Genomic DNA, 15600 nt, shown 5'->3' with positions numbered 1-15600 from the left:
AAGCATAAGCCTGGACAGACCAGATATAATGAGTGATGTTCTACAAAATACTTCAGTGAAAATAAACTACCAAAACATAGTATGTGATTATCAGTGTTGGCCAAGTTACTAGTTACTTTTTTCAAAAAGGCATTTCTTTTATAACCATTTCAAACTATTTACAGAACAATCAAATGTTCTGCATCAAATAAGATTCCATACAAATTATTTGTGCCACTTTAAAAAATAGTTTCTGTCCACTATAACACAAAGGAGAACACTACACCCACCTGGAAACAGCGTTTACACTGTAATCTGCTTTTGGTGGTTTTTTGGCAGCACCTGTGACATTCAACAGTCGCCTCATTGTTCTGACACATAAAACAAAACCATCGACTACACCACACACTAATTACACACTCCATACAGGCTACACGTCACCAATCTCTCACATACCAAACTCTGTCTCTCATTTTCTCTCCTTCTTCCCAAAACACCCAAATGCCATGTTGCCATATAATTTTTTGATTGGTCAACATGGTACATTTTGCCACCAATAGGAAAGGGGTGTTTTTGTTCTTCTTTTCTTTTTTTGGTGGCAAGCAGAGAGCGCTTACTAGCACTGTCCTTGGAGAGTAAACGTGACAATATTTTTGTATCCTAACACTGGTTTGACCTGGCCTATAATTTAGAAACTGGTTTATAGTTTGAAGTCTCCACTTTTAACACACAAATGGACACTCAGGCTTGTCTTGGGTTGATATAGCATCTTGTTGCTATGTCACCTTAAAATGCTCATGTGATTAGTTTGCCATGACTACTTTATTGTTCCTCAGACAATCAGCAGCACTTGTGTGATTGTTTAAGATAGTCTGGACCACATTTTTTTTGTTAGTAATGGTAATGACATTGTAACGATAGAAAAAGTAATTAGTTGCGTTAGTAAAGTGAATCCTTAGCTCAGCTCCTGTGGAGCTACTGCTTGATTACGATCTATAATTTGAAGGTAAAAAGGAAGCACTGATATCACAGACATTTAGGCAGATGATAAATGTCCAGAGAGGAACCATATTAAACCTAAGCTGTGCACTACATGCTCTGTCATATCATTTCGAACTAAAGAAACTGAAAAAGAAAACTGAATTACGTTCAGACATTTTCCTATTTAAATAGTTTTAACTAGTATAAACATTTAAATCTTACAGTTTATGCAGATGCTGCAGGCTGACATACTGTATTTACCTGCTGTTCTTTTGAGTAGTCATAATGGTGTGTCTTCTCTTGTTCATTGAATGTCTTTTTCCAGTCTGACACAAGTATGACTGTTACACTGAACTCCACAGACCAGGAGGTGGAGTTTAGTGAGGTCCACCCCCTGTTTTATTCATAAATACTTTGTAACTGCTGCGCTTCAGCACTGTTTCCACAATGGATAACTCATACATCATAGCAATAGACTTTGGCACTGCTTACAGTGGATATGCTTTCAGTCTGACAAAAAGAGAAGCAGAAATTGAACCTCGTTTAAAATACTGGGGTCAACAGGTTGCACTAAGGACCCCAAAGACTCCGACCTGCATCCTCTTTGATGAGTATGAAAAATTTCTCAGCTTTGGTTATGAAGCCCAGTCAGCTTATTTTAAAACACGCGGTGATGAAGCCAAAAAGAAATTCTTCTTTGAATACTTCAAGATGTCCCTCTATGGCAAAGTAAGTGTAACGATCTGATGATATCAATATTCTAATATTATGTGTTAACACTTTCTCCTTTGTGTTGAATATGGTTCTTAAAACTAAATAAATAAATGAATATAGCTCTAACATTTTACTGATCTACCTTATTAATTGTAATACCACTTCAGATGATAGTCACAATTAAACATAAGTATCATCTTTTGGTCAAGTCATATTTTTAGGTAAATAGTGCCATATAACTTTGTTGTTTGCAAAACTTGTGCATAATTTTAAGAAATGTACAATTTCTATTTGCATTTCAAGTTATGAAAATGATTCGTTAAACATGTTTGTGGGTTTCACAGTAAATAGTATAACTTTTTTTCCACTCGGATTTTGAATTTTTTGTCTGAATTTAGATCAACTGTGCTAATATAGTATACCAAAATAAAAAAAATAACTCAAATTTCAGATATTTGAGGTTGTGCTGAAAATAATGATACCAATGATACCATTTATGGGTTGTACGGAAGCCCCAAACACAATTTCATTGTTCTCTGACAATGACAATAAATACTTAAATAAAAAAAAAACAAGGCAAAAAAACCCCACATTTTAAAGGTGAAATATCGAGGTAAAATCAAAAGTAGTCAAAAACGGCCACGGAGGGTTAAAATAAAAAACAACCCAAACCTAACTGACAGAATAAATCCCTCACTAAAACAACAACCCCAAAAATCTTAATCACAGAAAAGTGACAATATGTTATGGGAATTAGAACTAGAATTAGAACTTCTGGGGCCATAAAAGTTTTGCCCTATTCCTGCTTAACTGATTCTTACATGGTCTGAAATCAGACTTAAAAATCACTTCCTCTGTTCATTTTCCCCACATCATATTTTAGTGGTTGCCCTCAGGTGCTTCAGCGTCCTGGACAAGTCTGAGGTCAACCGACATAGTTTCACCTGCTAAATACACATAAAATCTTGTTAAAACCCGCACAGTTTGCCCAACACTAATATTGCCCATTAAACACTTTCTAACAATGCATCATCACTAAATTATAAATTTCTTCTCCAGATCGGCATTACTGCACTTAGTCACAGACTTTATTTAATTATCCTGTGGCTACTATCATATATTTTACCAAGCAATTCTTCTCACACAGTCACAGACATGTTTCTTTCAGTGCAAGCTTCACTCATAAAGTCAGACAGGAAACTTGAGTTGTTTTCCTTCTTTCTTTTTCTGATTTGCATATTTAGTCATATCTCAACAAGTTGCCCCGACAAGAGAAATGCATATTCAAAACATTGCCGCATAATTCAATTATTTTTATCTTTATTTTTACAGTAATCATTGCTTTTGGTTGGTCATCCCAGTTTCTTTTTCCTCTTCATAAAAGTCTTCATAAAAGACAACTCCAGCAAGACAAGACAAAGACAAGTGTGTTAGATCTACACCATTTAGCATTTATGTCATGTATTCACATTCATGAGTGTAAGCGGGTCTTCATTGCATATACGTGTTTTCCTAGTCAGATTAATTCATGCATCTTTGCGCTGAGCTGTGGATTCAAACTGGCTCGCCTCTGATTCTCTCCAAAAATAATTTCACATGTGCCCATTTCCACATGTGTTTTTTTTCTATTTTTCTATTGGTTTATGTATTATTAGTTTATTTATTTCTTTATCTCTTTCTGTTTTTTTTTTTCTTTTTTTCACCTTTCTGTTTAGATGCTCTGGACATTTCTAAACCCCACAAATTCAGCCTCAATTTTCAACCCAATTTTCCTATACTCTCATTTTAACACATCCAGCCTTCACCTCTCACCGGTCCTCGTCCCTCTTCTCACAGTTGCCTGTGTGGCCTTCAAATCCCCAGTGAACACAGGCCCACATCAGCTGTTTCTTCTTCTCTGTTCATTCTCTCTTCATCTTTTCAGACTTTTCTTGGCGGTTAACTCCCAGCATGGCAAATATGAACTCAGACAGTCCAATCCAGTGCTTTCACACAGTCGTGTCACTGGTACACTTTCCACCTTGTAAATCATGTTGTAAATCATGTATGTTGTTCCATCAACATACATTCTTCTAGACCCTTCAGTGTTTTAGGTCAGTTGTACTGTCTTTTGTCTGCTGTTAATTCTTCAAATCCACAGTGTGTTTCTGTCTGTCTTCTGTCTTTGCCACTGTACTTATCCACCAGGTTGAGCCAAGTCCATGGGCACCTGTATTAACACACTAAGACATTTATTTAATATAATTTTCATTACTATTTCTTAACAAATTCATTCTCTAATTCCTCTGTTTTCATTTTGAAACGTCTCTCACAAGCTCTATTCAGACTTCCTGCTTCACTTCCTGCCAGACACACCCACACACACCCACACACACACACTCTTCACTTTACTGGATTTTCATCCATTTCTACAGCCTAATCGAGCTCTTGTTTTATGTTCACACTCCATATACCCTCTATAACTCTACTAATTTTAATATAAAAAGAATGCACCCTCAGCACACACACACACAAATATACTAAGCTCCTTGCATTTGCAAACATTCACATCAAAATCCTCAGGGTGGTTAGCAGAGCTCTTTTGGCACAAATATTCAGCACAATTAACAGTTTTTCCAAACCTACACTTAACCAGCGTCTCAGTATCCTACTGGCGCCTGAAGCTTTACCTGTCACCCATGTTGAAATGGTCACACACAAGCCCTGCTTTATCGCTCAATCGGTGCAACAAAAGTGGTGCTTGACCACTGATTATTAACGACCGTCCTCAGTGGTCGCAGGGTCTCCTGTCGCCGCAGGTTTCTACCACGCGTCCGCGGTAAAGTGGGGGAACCAACCCCGAACCTTTTGCACCCATAGGGATTGCCCTTCCCATCCTAAATAATTTAAATAAATTTAGAAGCACCACTGTGGACTCTAATCGCCAGTTTATTTATCTGATGCTCGGGTCCCACCCTCTAATCAATTGGGAGTTAAATCCCTTTGCCGAATGTCCTAATCTAATCTCTTTCCTTGGCTGATATAAAACAATTGACACACATAACACATCAACTTTAAGCCCACGTCACATCAACTTTAAAATTCACCCCAGCATTAACAGCAATAAGCTTTCCTCAAATATTCCCCAGACTTTACTTTTTATTTATCACATATTACCCACAATCACCATGGACACATCACCAGAAATCTACTGAACAGATTTTATAATTCAGTTTAATTTCACCACTACTGAGCCAATTTAACGGTGAAGATCATCAACTCGGCGAACATATAAAAAATGGTAAATGGCCTGTATTTATATAGCGCTTTTACTAGTCCCTAAGTACCCCAAAGCACTTTACATATCCAGTCATTCACCCATTCACACACGCACATTCACACACTGGTGATGACAAGCTACGTTGTAGCCACAGCCACCCTGGGGCGCACTGACAGAGGCGAGGCTGCCGGACACTGGCGCCACCAGGCCCTCTGACTAGCACCAGTAGGCAACGGGTGAAGTGTCTTGCCCAAGGACACAACGACCGAAACTGTCCAAGCCGGGGCTCGAACGGGCAACCTTCCGATCAGATCCCAAAGCTCAAAAAATGATCTTTATTGTACATTTCCGGAAACAGAGAACTGCAGACATGAGCACATACCACCAGTTCTGAAAACATCGCAAGCTACTATTGAACCCCGATTCTTTTGTCCCCATGACAAAACAGAGAAAACCAACTCATAGTGTGTTAAAACATTTATATTTCTTTTTATTCAATCATCTTCCGGAAGAGAGAGAGACCCCTGCACAGCTCAAACGCCAGTTGCAGGATCTCTAACATTAGAATCAATCAATCAATCAATCAATCAATCAATCAATCAAAGCTTTATTCGCCACATGCAGGTTGCCCTGCAGTGAAATGGGACCCCCCCCCAATCTTACAGACACAACACAGACATCACATGGGGATACAAGTCGGAGATCAGTAGCGTTACAGAAAAAACACTGAAATATACACAACAATGGGAAAGTACAAGAGGAAAAAAAGAGACCTCTACTCATGCTGTGCTTCCATGGTAGGACAGCATGAGATCAGGAAACAAAAAAACTCCTCTGCACAAAATGCACATAAATGTCCACAGCACAACTTTGTGAAAGACATGACAAGCCACAGGATTGGGTGGGGGGTGAGGAGTAATACGAAGCGAACACAGCAGCCGCCCTGCACAGCGCTACCATTCCAGCGCGGCACACAGACCTGCCGTGTTCCCCCGCAGGAAACAAGCATCGAAGTCGTTTGGAAAGGGAGGGGGATGAGTGCGTGCTTATCAGTGTAAGTGTATGTGTGTGCGTGTCCAGAGTTCAGCTGAGACAGTGTCCTCCGCCCTATCAGGCTAAGTAAACAGTCTGCCAGCCAACCCAGGTGGCCTTGCATGGAATGGGAAGAATAGTCAACACACAGTCGTTATCTGGGAGTTTTTGTTCGGCTCCAGCCTTGGGCCCGCAGCTGGCGCCGAGGTATCCGCATGTTGATGTTGTTGATTTTTCTTTTATGCGAGCAGCTCAGGAGAATTTCAAAGCTGTTCTTTAACACTCCGACACTGGTCTCTCAATCTCCCGTTGGAGAACCGCGAGCCTCCCCATATCAAACTTCCCTTCCGTGGTGTTGTCATTCTTTTGATTCTGAGACCCCACAACTGCAGTGAGCCGTTCTGCGATGTGATCCAACTTTCGCTCAAGGGTGTCATTTTGAGCAGGCCTCTCCTTGATGTAACCCAATATACGCTCAGAGGTGTTATTCTGAGTCTTCACGGCAGCTGTAAGCGTCTCCAAGGTGTTAACCATGCTGCTTTCGTTGTGAGAAGTCGCATCGTTTCAATCCCAGCGGGCAGCCTTGGGGGGGGGGGGGGGGGTTTGAACAGCCAGTTCCGCTCTCTTAATTCTCCGATAAGCCAGGGCCAAGCCAGCTCCAATCAGCAAGAACCCTGTTATCATGGTTCCGAATAGATAGATATCTTCAGCGTCCTCGACAGTCCCGCCAGGTACATGATCCTCCATTTCTGCCACCGTGTCCATCGTGTATCCCTCAGGGAAAGTCCCTCCAGGGCACTCGGGCTCTCCCGAGCCCAGACTTCTCGTTGAGAAAAGGGTGTCAATAGCATTCAGAGACCAGTTGATCAAATCCATAATTCTCTTTTAGGTTTTAGAGAACAACAGTGAGAGACTGTTCGAGGGAAAGTAATACACACGAGGACAAGGACACAAGAGGCTAAGCAGGGAAGATAAGGGCAAGGAGGAGAGGAGAAAAGTGCGACCGCCTTCGCCCAGAGCCAAACGAGAATCATAAACTGTGTCTCATATAGGTATTATTTTGGTACTTTACACGTCACACAGTTTCGATACCAACATTCCTTATATGACAAAGTTCCTCTTTTCTGTCTGGCTTCCTGTAGTTATTAATATGCAGCTCAGTCTGGCTGAGCACTTAGCTTGTGAGTCAAAAGGGCCTTGCGCCACAAGCCTTCATTATTAAAGTACATAAAGCAATATAATAAAAAAATAAGGATACTAAGGATATTGATGTCCTGACACTACAATACATATATATATATATAGTTCTGCAATACTCACACACAGTGTTCTGGCTCCTTAAGAGTCACCCCTCACGTTATGTAGTGTTATATAAGTTCATGCAATCTTTATTCGTTTCTGGCACACTGTTCATTTTATTTTGACATCCTACCGGAAGTGCTACTTCTCATTACTTCCTGTCTAACGGGAGAAGGACAGTTTGCTACTCCTGTGCCTGCCTATGCTGCCTCTTAAGCCAGCACAGTCTGTAAGTTGGCAGTAATGTTGTGTTTTACCAGTGAATGTTTAGTACTAACTGCCGTGAGTTCTTTGTGATATTTTGAGAAAGTAAATTCACTCAATGATGTGCTTTATTAGTCGTTAGCCTAGATGCTAATTAGCGCTAGCTAACCACTAACGTTAGCTTGTTTCGTTCTGCTTTGCTTTGCATAGTAACAGGTCAAAGCATCTTCTACTTGTAAGAATGTTTGCTCATGTCAGCTCACACGGGATATTTTGTGTTTGTTTACAGTTTTACCATTCATCCATTGATGTATTTTCAACAAAGCCATGCTATGCGTCCAATCAAATAAATCCACCAGAAAGGAACAACGGTGTGGTTTTTCTACATGGGATGATGGTGGTCTTTCTGCCTAGTTAAGTGCGACGGCAGAATACACAGACACACAGTTTCGATCAAAACAACTCCTTCTGGTCTGACTCGAGTGTGTGTGTGTTACTTAGTTCCGCTTTTTCTGTCTGGTTTCCTGTATTTTATTAATATGCCTCTGCAATAAACTTCCTGTTCCTTAACTTTCCCTTACCAAAGCCTCTGCTAGGCGACCTGTCACCCTCTGACCTAGTTTGTCACATATGGCCTTGGTTTATAAAGACCTTTATTATTCAAGTACATAAAACTATATAATCAGAAAATAAGCACTAACAATTATTTATTTCGTAACGCATACAAATAAGGGATATAAAACGCAGAGAAATTAGGGAATAACAAGACAAGGTCACAGCTGTGCTGGCAGACCGTGGGGATGTGGAGAAAACAGCAGAAAAATGAAGGACTCTGATGAAAGCAGTGCATTTTTTAACAGTTAAATCAGATAATCCACCCAACAATAAATCCCCAGTGCATTCCCAACTCCTGTGACGTATCCTCTTCCCAAAGTTAGTGCTCCGTGTCTCCACTCCTCAGTGTCTGAACACTCCGTGCTTGCTGCCCTCTCGTCTCCACACTTCCCCTGGGGAATAACAAAGAGACAGCCGTCAGAAACACCACAATTGCGGCAGGCTAACCTTCACTAACTAGCAGAGAGACTAATGTGAAGTCACGCAATGATCCAGCGTCGGCGAGAGCTCCCTCCACCACACTACTAAGTGGCTCCCCCAATGAGTCTTGATCAGCTGCAGGTGTGTGTGATGATTTCCCTCAGGTGTGACCAGCCACCTGGCAGGGCACACCCACCAGGCCTGAAGACGCTGTTAACTGGTGCTCCAAGACACACCCACATCCAAACACAATGTCACAACCCGGCTCATAGGAAATGACAATCAAGAGGGAGACCACACACAGGCTTTTAAAGGCTGTAAGACATATTTAATGAAAATAAGGTAAAGCAACTTAAAGACAATTTAAAGGACATAACAGCCATAACTGAAACTTCCAAATGAACATGATGGGTGCCAGACAGAGAGAGCCAGAGCCCAAAGCCAGCACCCTGCTGGTTCAGTCAAGGTGTCTTTATATACACTGGGACTGGCCTCTCAGGTGTGCTGCATCAATAATTGGGTCAGCTCCACCTACCTGCAAGAAACAGGTAAAAGAAAAAGCAAAACACAAGGCCAGCCCACTGGCCGTCACACACACACACACACACACTTGCAAGCAGGGAAAATGAGGGGCAGCCACATCAAATGTACATATGTCCAAGAACCCAGGTCCCTGACAGACAAAGCACTTCTGTCGTGTTAACTGTTTTATTTAGACTCTCATGTAGGAAGTTACAAACATATTAACTAATAATCAGTCTACCCTCATAGAAACTTAACGGTGATGTGAAAATTGAAGCTGCAAATGGAAGATCAATAAAGGCACTAAAGGTGTTCACAGAAGCTCTGAGATACCTGAAGGATGACGCTCTGGAGTATATCTCAGAACAGTCTTGTGGGAAGGAGTTCATAGCCTCTGACTTCACCTGGGTGGTGACTGTTCCTGCCATCTGGGATCCTTCAGCAAAACAGTTCATGAGAGAAGCTGCAACGCAGGTAACAAAAACAATAAACGGTTGTACTGTACAGCTTTTTTAAACCCCAAAAAAGGACTTATTTACCTTTGACTTATAGGCAGGTATTGTGACCCCAGGAAAGGATGACAGACTGGTTATTGCACTGGAACCAGAAGCAGCCTCAGTCTGGTGTAAGAAGCTGCCAGCTGATGGTTTTAAAACAGAACATAACAGTGGAGTCACATTCGAACAGGCTTCAGGAACACAATACATTGTGGTGGACTGTGGAGGTACTCTGTTTTCAAACTGCAATTTTTCTAACTTTTACATTCTACTCACACTATGATGTTTACAGGAGTTCAGGGGATTTAAATTTATCAATGTATTATTAATAAAGTGAAGACTATTTAGAAAGAACACCTCTGCCACATAATTTAGTGTTACAAATAATTATTTATGTTAGCCTGGGAGGATGGAAATAAAACTGTGCAGGACTCAAATTGAAAACATTAAATCAACCAGTGTTGGTCAGAATTGATACCAGTTAACTGAATTTATATTGCTCCCACAATTTAGAGAATCAAGTACAGGAAAGTCGAACTAAGAAAACATGAGGCTACATTCAGGTAGAAATGAGCTATAAAACCTTTAAAAATCTTATAGTTATATTGCTGTCTCACTGTTTCATGGGTTTCTAGACTGACATACAATGAGTAAACAAAGAGCTCTGGGTTTAAAGATTAGAGTAATTTGTTACCACTGTTATAATGTGGCAAAGGGCAAAAGGAAAAGAGCACACCTTGTAAGTAAATGAGCCACACTAGGAGATCAAATGGAATTCACTGACAGGCAAAAACCAGGATAATCGCTTGCCACTTTAATTATTTCTAATTACTTCTTGTGTGTTGCAGGTGGAACCATTGACATCACAGTTCATGAGGTCCTGGAGGGAGGAGCCCTGAAAGAGCTACACAAGGCCTCAGGAAATGATTTGGGGGGACAAACTGTGGATAACAAATTCAAAGAGTTCCTCAGAGAAATCTTCAGTGATAGTTTGTGGGATACATATAAAAAAGAGCATCCAGGAGAGCTGCAGAAGATGATGTATGATATCTCGGTTTTAAAAGAGAATGATGATGATGTGGAGATCAGCTGCCAATATAACCTGTGTGAAATGGCAAGGGAAAAGCAGAAAATAGAAAAGTTTTTTGAATCCCTGAGAGGTGCTTCCTGGAATCAAGGAGCCATCAAAATCTCAAAAGAGAAAGTACGATCTTTCTTTGCTGAGAGTCTGAATGGCATCACCAAGAGTCTCAGAGAAATCCTGAAGAAAGATTTCAGGATTGAGTACATTCTTTTAGTCGGGGGCTACGCTCAAAGCCTGATTCTGCGTCAGCATATTACCAATCAGTTTAGTGATCAGTGTAAAGTTCTGTGTCCTTCTCATCCTCAAGAAGCAATCATGAAAGGAGCTGTGATGTTTGGAAGAAACCCAGCATTGGTGGCATCTCGAATAAGTGCCTTTACTTACGGCGTTTGTGTGTTTAGTAGCTTTGATGAGTCCAAGCATAGGGAAGACAAAAAATATACAAACAAAGAGGGCGATTGGTGTAATGATATTTTCTGTGTACTGGTGGAGGAAAATGAGGAAGTGGGCTGGGATAAAACCAAGGAGCACAGCTTCACTCCAGTAGAAAGAGATCATACAACGATCACCTTTGCATTTTATCGCACAGAGAGAAACATCCAATGTCTGACATATGTGGATGAGTGGGGAGTAGAGAAAATTGGTTCAATTGATCTTAAGTCACCTGACACAGCACGTGGCATTAATCGTGAACTCAAACTAGAAATCAAGTTTGGTTCCACAGAAATGACGGCCACAGCCGTAGATGTAGATTCAGGTTCTACAGTTAAAACTAAGCTCGACTTCATGGCTAAATCAAAGAGATCATTCAGAAACGTGTAGCAGAAGTGATTTCATGAAACTTCAAAGACAAACAAATAAATGCATTGTTGTTAGAGCCACTGCATTAAAAAATGGAAATCTAATTTTGATTAATTTTCTCAAGTTTTATTATGTACTCGAACCGTTTGTTTTTTTTTTCTTAATCATAATCTCTTTGTATTATAAGCCAGAAGTAGTGAAAACATCTTTCTTCTTATGAAGTTTGTTGACGCATTTTTGTTTTTGTGTTTTATTTAAAATTGTAAATATTTTTATTGGTGAATGGTGTTCTGTATATATATTTTACAATTAACCCAGTGATTTTGAATTGATTTTTGAATGATAATGATATTCTTAAAATATTTAACCAAAATTATATAGAAGAAAGTCTTGATAACGCTATGGAGAAGTCATTTCAAAGTACTACTTTTATTAACTTTAATTTGAATGACTATTGGTATATACAAAACTGACTACTTCAAGTCTGAGAAAAAAAAATCCTAAATTTTTGATGCTTTTTCTTCTAAAATTAATGTTAAAGGGTTTCCCCGTTGGAAGGTACACAGTTACTACTATCATTGCTGTTAGAAAATTTTCCAGAGTTCAGTTTACTGAAGGCTATTTTTCTCCCTGATCATCTATAATGTTTTCACTAATGGGTAATAATAACTAGTCCTTGTATCCTAATGATCCTGTACAACATCTATTAATGCTTGTTTGGTAAATGGACTGATTCTTATATAGCGTTTTTCTACTCTCTCGGAGTACTCAAAGCGCTCTATACAACATGCCTCATTCACCCATTCACACCCACTCATACAAGCACTTCTAAACTCAAGTGCAAAATAAACTACATTCACACACATTCATACTCCGATGAACGCATCGGAGGGCAACTTGGTTAGTATCTTGCCCAAGGATATTTAGCATACAGACTGGGGAAGCCAAGGATTGAACCACCAGCCTTCCGACCAGTAGCTGATCTGCTCTACCACCTGAGCCACAGCCAGCCCGCTTTGTGTCAGCTGATTATTGACCAGAATAAAGTTGTTAAAGTCATAATATGTTGTTATAAAGTCATAATTCATTAAAATATTTTATTTGTTTAAGGTTTGAACCTAACCTTTTTCTTCCTGTAAGGAAATCAGTTGTCTGTGTAACCTGTGGACTCATCACATTATCTTGTATTGGAGGCGAAGGGTCACCTCAATTAACCATAAAAGTTATTTCGTCTTTAATTTTGTAAACATTAAAAATTCACAAAATTTTGTCATTTCATCTCTAAATGACCAATACATCACATTCTCTTTCATTTATCTAACGAATCCTTTACAGTTTAAATCAAACAACCACTTCAAAACTGTCATAATTATAGTTGACTATATTTTCCATAAAATTAGTATCAAAACATGCTTTAAACAGCCAAGTCAAGGTCAAGTTCAAATTTATTTATATAGCACATTTCCAGACAGATGATACTGCACAAAGTGCTTAACAATATAAAAAATGCCATTAAACAGAAACAATATAAAACAATAATAGCAATAAAAAAAAATAAAAAAAAAAGGGGCAATAACAGAATTAAGACTATAACTAAGACTATTAAATAATAAAAAAAAAAATGCTTGGGTCTTAGTATGTTAAAGCCAAGGCATATAAATATGTCTTTAGTAGTGATTTAAATTGATCAAGTGTTTGTGTTGATCGAATATTTAGGGGAAGACTATTCCAAAGTCTGGGACCTGCCACGGAGAAGGCTCTATCGCCATGAGATTTGAGATTAGTCAGTGGGATGGACAGAATTAATTTTGAGCTAGACCTCATGGTTATTCCTGGAGCATGAACAGAAAGAAGCTCAGATACAGTGGCTTGCAAAAGTATTCGGCCCCCTTGAACTTTTCCACATTTTTTCATATTACAGCCACAATCATGAATCAATATTTTATTGGAATTCCACGTGAAAGACCAATAGAAAGTGGTGTACACGTGAGAAGTGGAATGAAAATCATACATGATTCCAAACATTTTTCACAAATTAATAACTGCAAAGTGGGGTGTGTGTAATTATTCAGCCCCCCCGAGTCAATAATTTGTAGAACCATCTCTAGATGTGCAATTACAGCTGCTAGTCTTATAGGGTATGTCAGGCCTATGTATGTGTGCAAGTATGTCAGACAGCGTTTGTGAACAGCAGTTTTCAGATCTTGCTACAGATTCTCGATTGGATTTAGATCTGGACTTTGACTGGGTCATTCTAACACATGGATATGTTTTGTTTTAAACCATTCCATTGTTGCCCTGGCTTTACGTTTAGGGTCGTTGTCCTGCTGGAAGGTGAACCTCCGCCCAAGTCTCAAGTCTTTTGCAGACTCCAAGAGGTTTTCTTCTAAGATCGCCATGTATTTGGCTCCATCCATCTTCCCATCAACTCTGACCAGCTTCACTGTCCCTGCTGAAGAGAAGCACAGAGCATGATGCTGCCACCACCATATTTGACAGTGGGGATGTGCAGTGTTAGTTTTCTGCCATACATAGCGTTTTGCATTTTGGGCAAAAAGTTTAATTTTGGTCTCATCTGACCAGAGTACCTTCTTCCACATGTTTGCTGTGTCCCCCACATGGCTTGTGGCAAACTGCAAACAGGAGTTTTTATGGTTTTCTGTTAACAATGGCTTTCTTCTTGCCATTCTTCCATAAAGGCCAACTTTGTGCAGTGCACGACTAATGTCTGTGAAGGTTCTCAGTCATCCAGGTCATCGTAGTCAAAGGAGCTTGCAAAGAAAAGCGTCTGGACTTCTTTAAGTTTACTTGAAGACGTTTCACCTCTCATCCGAGAAGCTTCTTCAGTTCTAAGGTCAAATGGTGGAGAGTCCCAGATATAAACCTAGTGGGAGTATCCCCCCACAGAGGGACAAAAGGACCCCCTGATGATCTTCTAATCGCCTGAGCCAAGGTGTGAAACTGGGTGTGGGTCCCAATCAGCCAGAGTTTCGGGTGTGTTCATTGTGAAACCTGGCCCCACCTTATCATGCGAATTCCTGAGGTCAGATGGCCCAGGATGTGAGTGGGCGTTAAGGCGTCTGGGAAGGGATCTCAAAACTGGATTATAGATGGCAGAGAGTTGGTGTCGTAAACCCCCGCCTCTGTTCAAAGATGGTCGCTCACAGTGGACATAGATGGCTTCTTTCACTCCTCTTTCAAACCATCTGTCCTCTCTGTCCAAAATGTGAACATTGGCATCCTCGAAAGAGTGTCCTTTATCCTTATGATGCAGATGGACTGCTGAGTCTTGTCCTGTGGAGGTGGCTCTTCTGTGTTGTGCCATGCGCTTGTGAAGCGCATGGCACAAGCGCATGGCACAACACAGAAGAGCCACCTCCACAGGACAAGACTCAGCAGTCCATCTGCATCTTAAGGATAAAGGACACTCTTTCGAGGATGCCAATGTTCACATTTTGGACAGAGAGGACAGATGGTTTGAAAGAGGAGTGAAAGAAGCCATCTATGTCCACTGTGAGCGACCATCTTTGAACAGAGGCGGGGGTTTAGGACACCAACTCTCTGCCATCTATAATCCAGTTTTGAGATCCCTTCCCAGACGCCTTAACGCCCACTCACATCCTGGGCCATCTGACCTCAGGAATTCGCATGATAAGGTGGGGCCAGGTTTCACAATGAACACACCCGAAACTCTGGCTGATTGGGACCCACACCCAGTTTCACACCTTGGCTCAGGCGATTAGAAGATCATCAGGGGGTCCTTTTGTCCCTCTGTGGGGGGATACTCCCACTAGGTTTATATCTGGGACTCTCCACCATTTGACCTTAGAACTGAAGAAGCTTCTCGGATGAGAGGTGAAACGTCTTCAAGTAAACTTAAAGAAGTCCAGACGCTTTTCTTTGCAAGCTCCTTTGACTGCACGACTAATAGTTGTCCTATGGACAGATTCCCCCACCTGAGCTGTAGATCTCTGCAGCTTGTCCAGAGTCACCATGGGCCTCTTGGCTGCATTTCTGATCAGCGCTCTCCTTGTTCGGTCTGTAAGTTTAGGTGGACGGCTTGGGAAATCTTTTTGTAGCCTAAGCCTGCTTTAAATTTCTCAATAACTTTATCCCTGACCTGTCTAGAGTGTTCTTTGGACTTCATGGTGTTGCTGCTCCCAATATTCTCTTAGGCAACCTCTGAGGCCATC

The 15600-nt window shown here is 40.6% G+C and overlaps 2 protein-coding genes across 2 annotated transcripts in view; one reads left to right on the top strand and one right to left on the bottom strand.

Moving 5' to 3' along the window:
- Window positions 1-1287, bottom strand: part of LOC146389920 (uncharacterized) — a 28269-nt gene extending 26982 nt beyond the window's left edge. The window contains exon 1 of the mRNA XM_084913462.1: window positions 1222-1287. Within this exon, the coding sequence (XP_084769588.1) occupies window positions 1222-1268 (47 nt within the window). The 5' untranslated portion in view covers window positions 1269-1287. The remainder of the gene's footprint in view (window positions 1-1221) is intronic.
- A 120-nt stretch (window positions 1288-1407) lies between these two features.
- On the top strand, window positions 1408-12734 carry LOC146389919 (heat shock 70 kDa protein 12A-like). Its single transcript, XM_084912675.1, has 4 exons — window positions 1408-1689; window positions 9275-9499; window positions 9578-9749; window positions 10371-12734. The coding sequence occupies exons 1-4, from the start codon at window positions 1408-1410 to the stop codon at window positions 11426-11428; spliced, it is 1737 nt and encodes a 578-aa protein (XP_084768801.1). The 3' UTR covers window positions 11429-12734.
- The last annotated feature ends 2866 nt before the right edge of the window (window positions 12735-15600 follow it).

This window comes from Perissodus microlepis, chromosome 3, assembly GCF_051167445.1.
Source record: "Perissodus microlepis isolate ML-2025 ecotype Zambia chromosome 3, ASM5116744v1, whole genome shotgun sequence".
Lineage (NCBI taxonomy): Eukaryota > Metazoa > Chordata > Actinopteri > Cichliformes > Cichlidae > Perissodus > Perissodus microlepis.
Note: the sequence above shows the minus strand (reverse complement) of the source record. Positions and strands in the feature narration are given on the sequence as shown.

Bases quoted from the DNA above. Each gene is read 5' to 3' on its own strand.
- LOC146389919 (XM_084912675.1), top strand. From the start codon at position 1,408: ATGGATAACTCATACATCATAGCAATAGACTTTGGCACTGCTTACAGT. The intron at 1,690-9,274 runs GTAAGTGTAACG...CTACCCTCATAG, and splicing joins AGATGTCCCTCTATGGCAAA to AAACTTAACGGTGATGTGAA. The intron at 9,500-9,577 runs GTAACAAAAACA...TTTGACTTATAG, and splicing joins TGAGAGAAGCTGCAACGCAG to GCAGGTATTGTGACCCCAGG.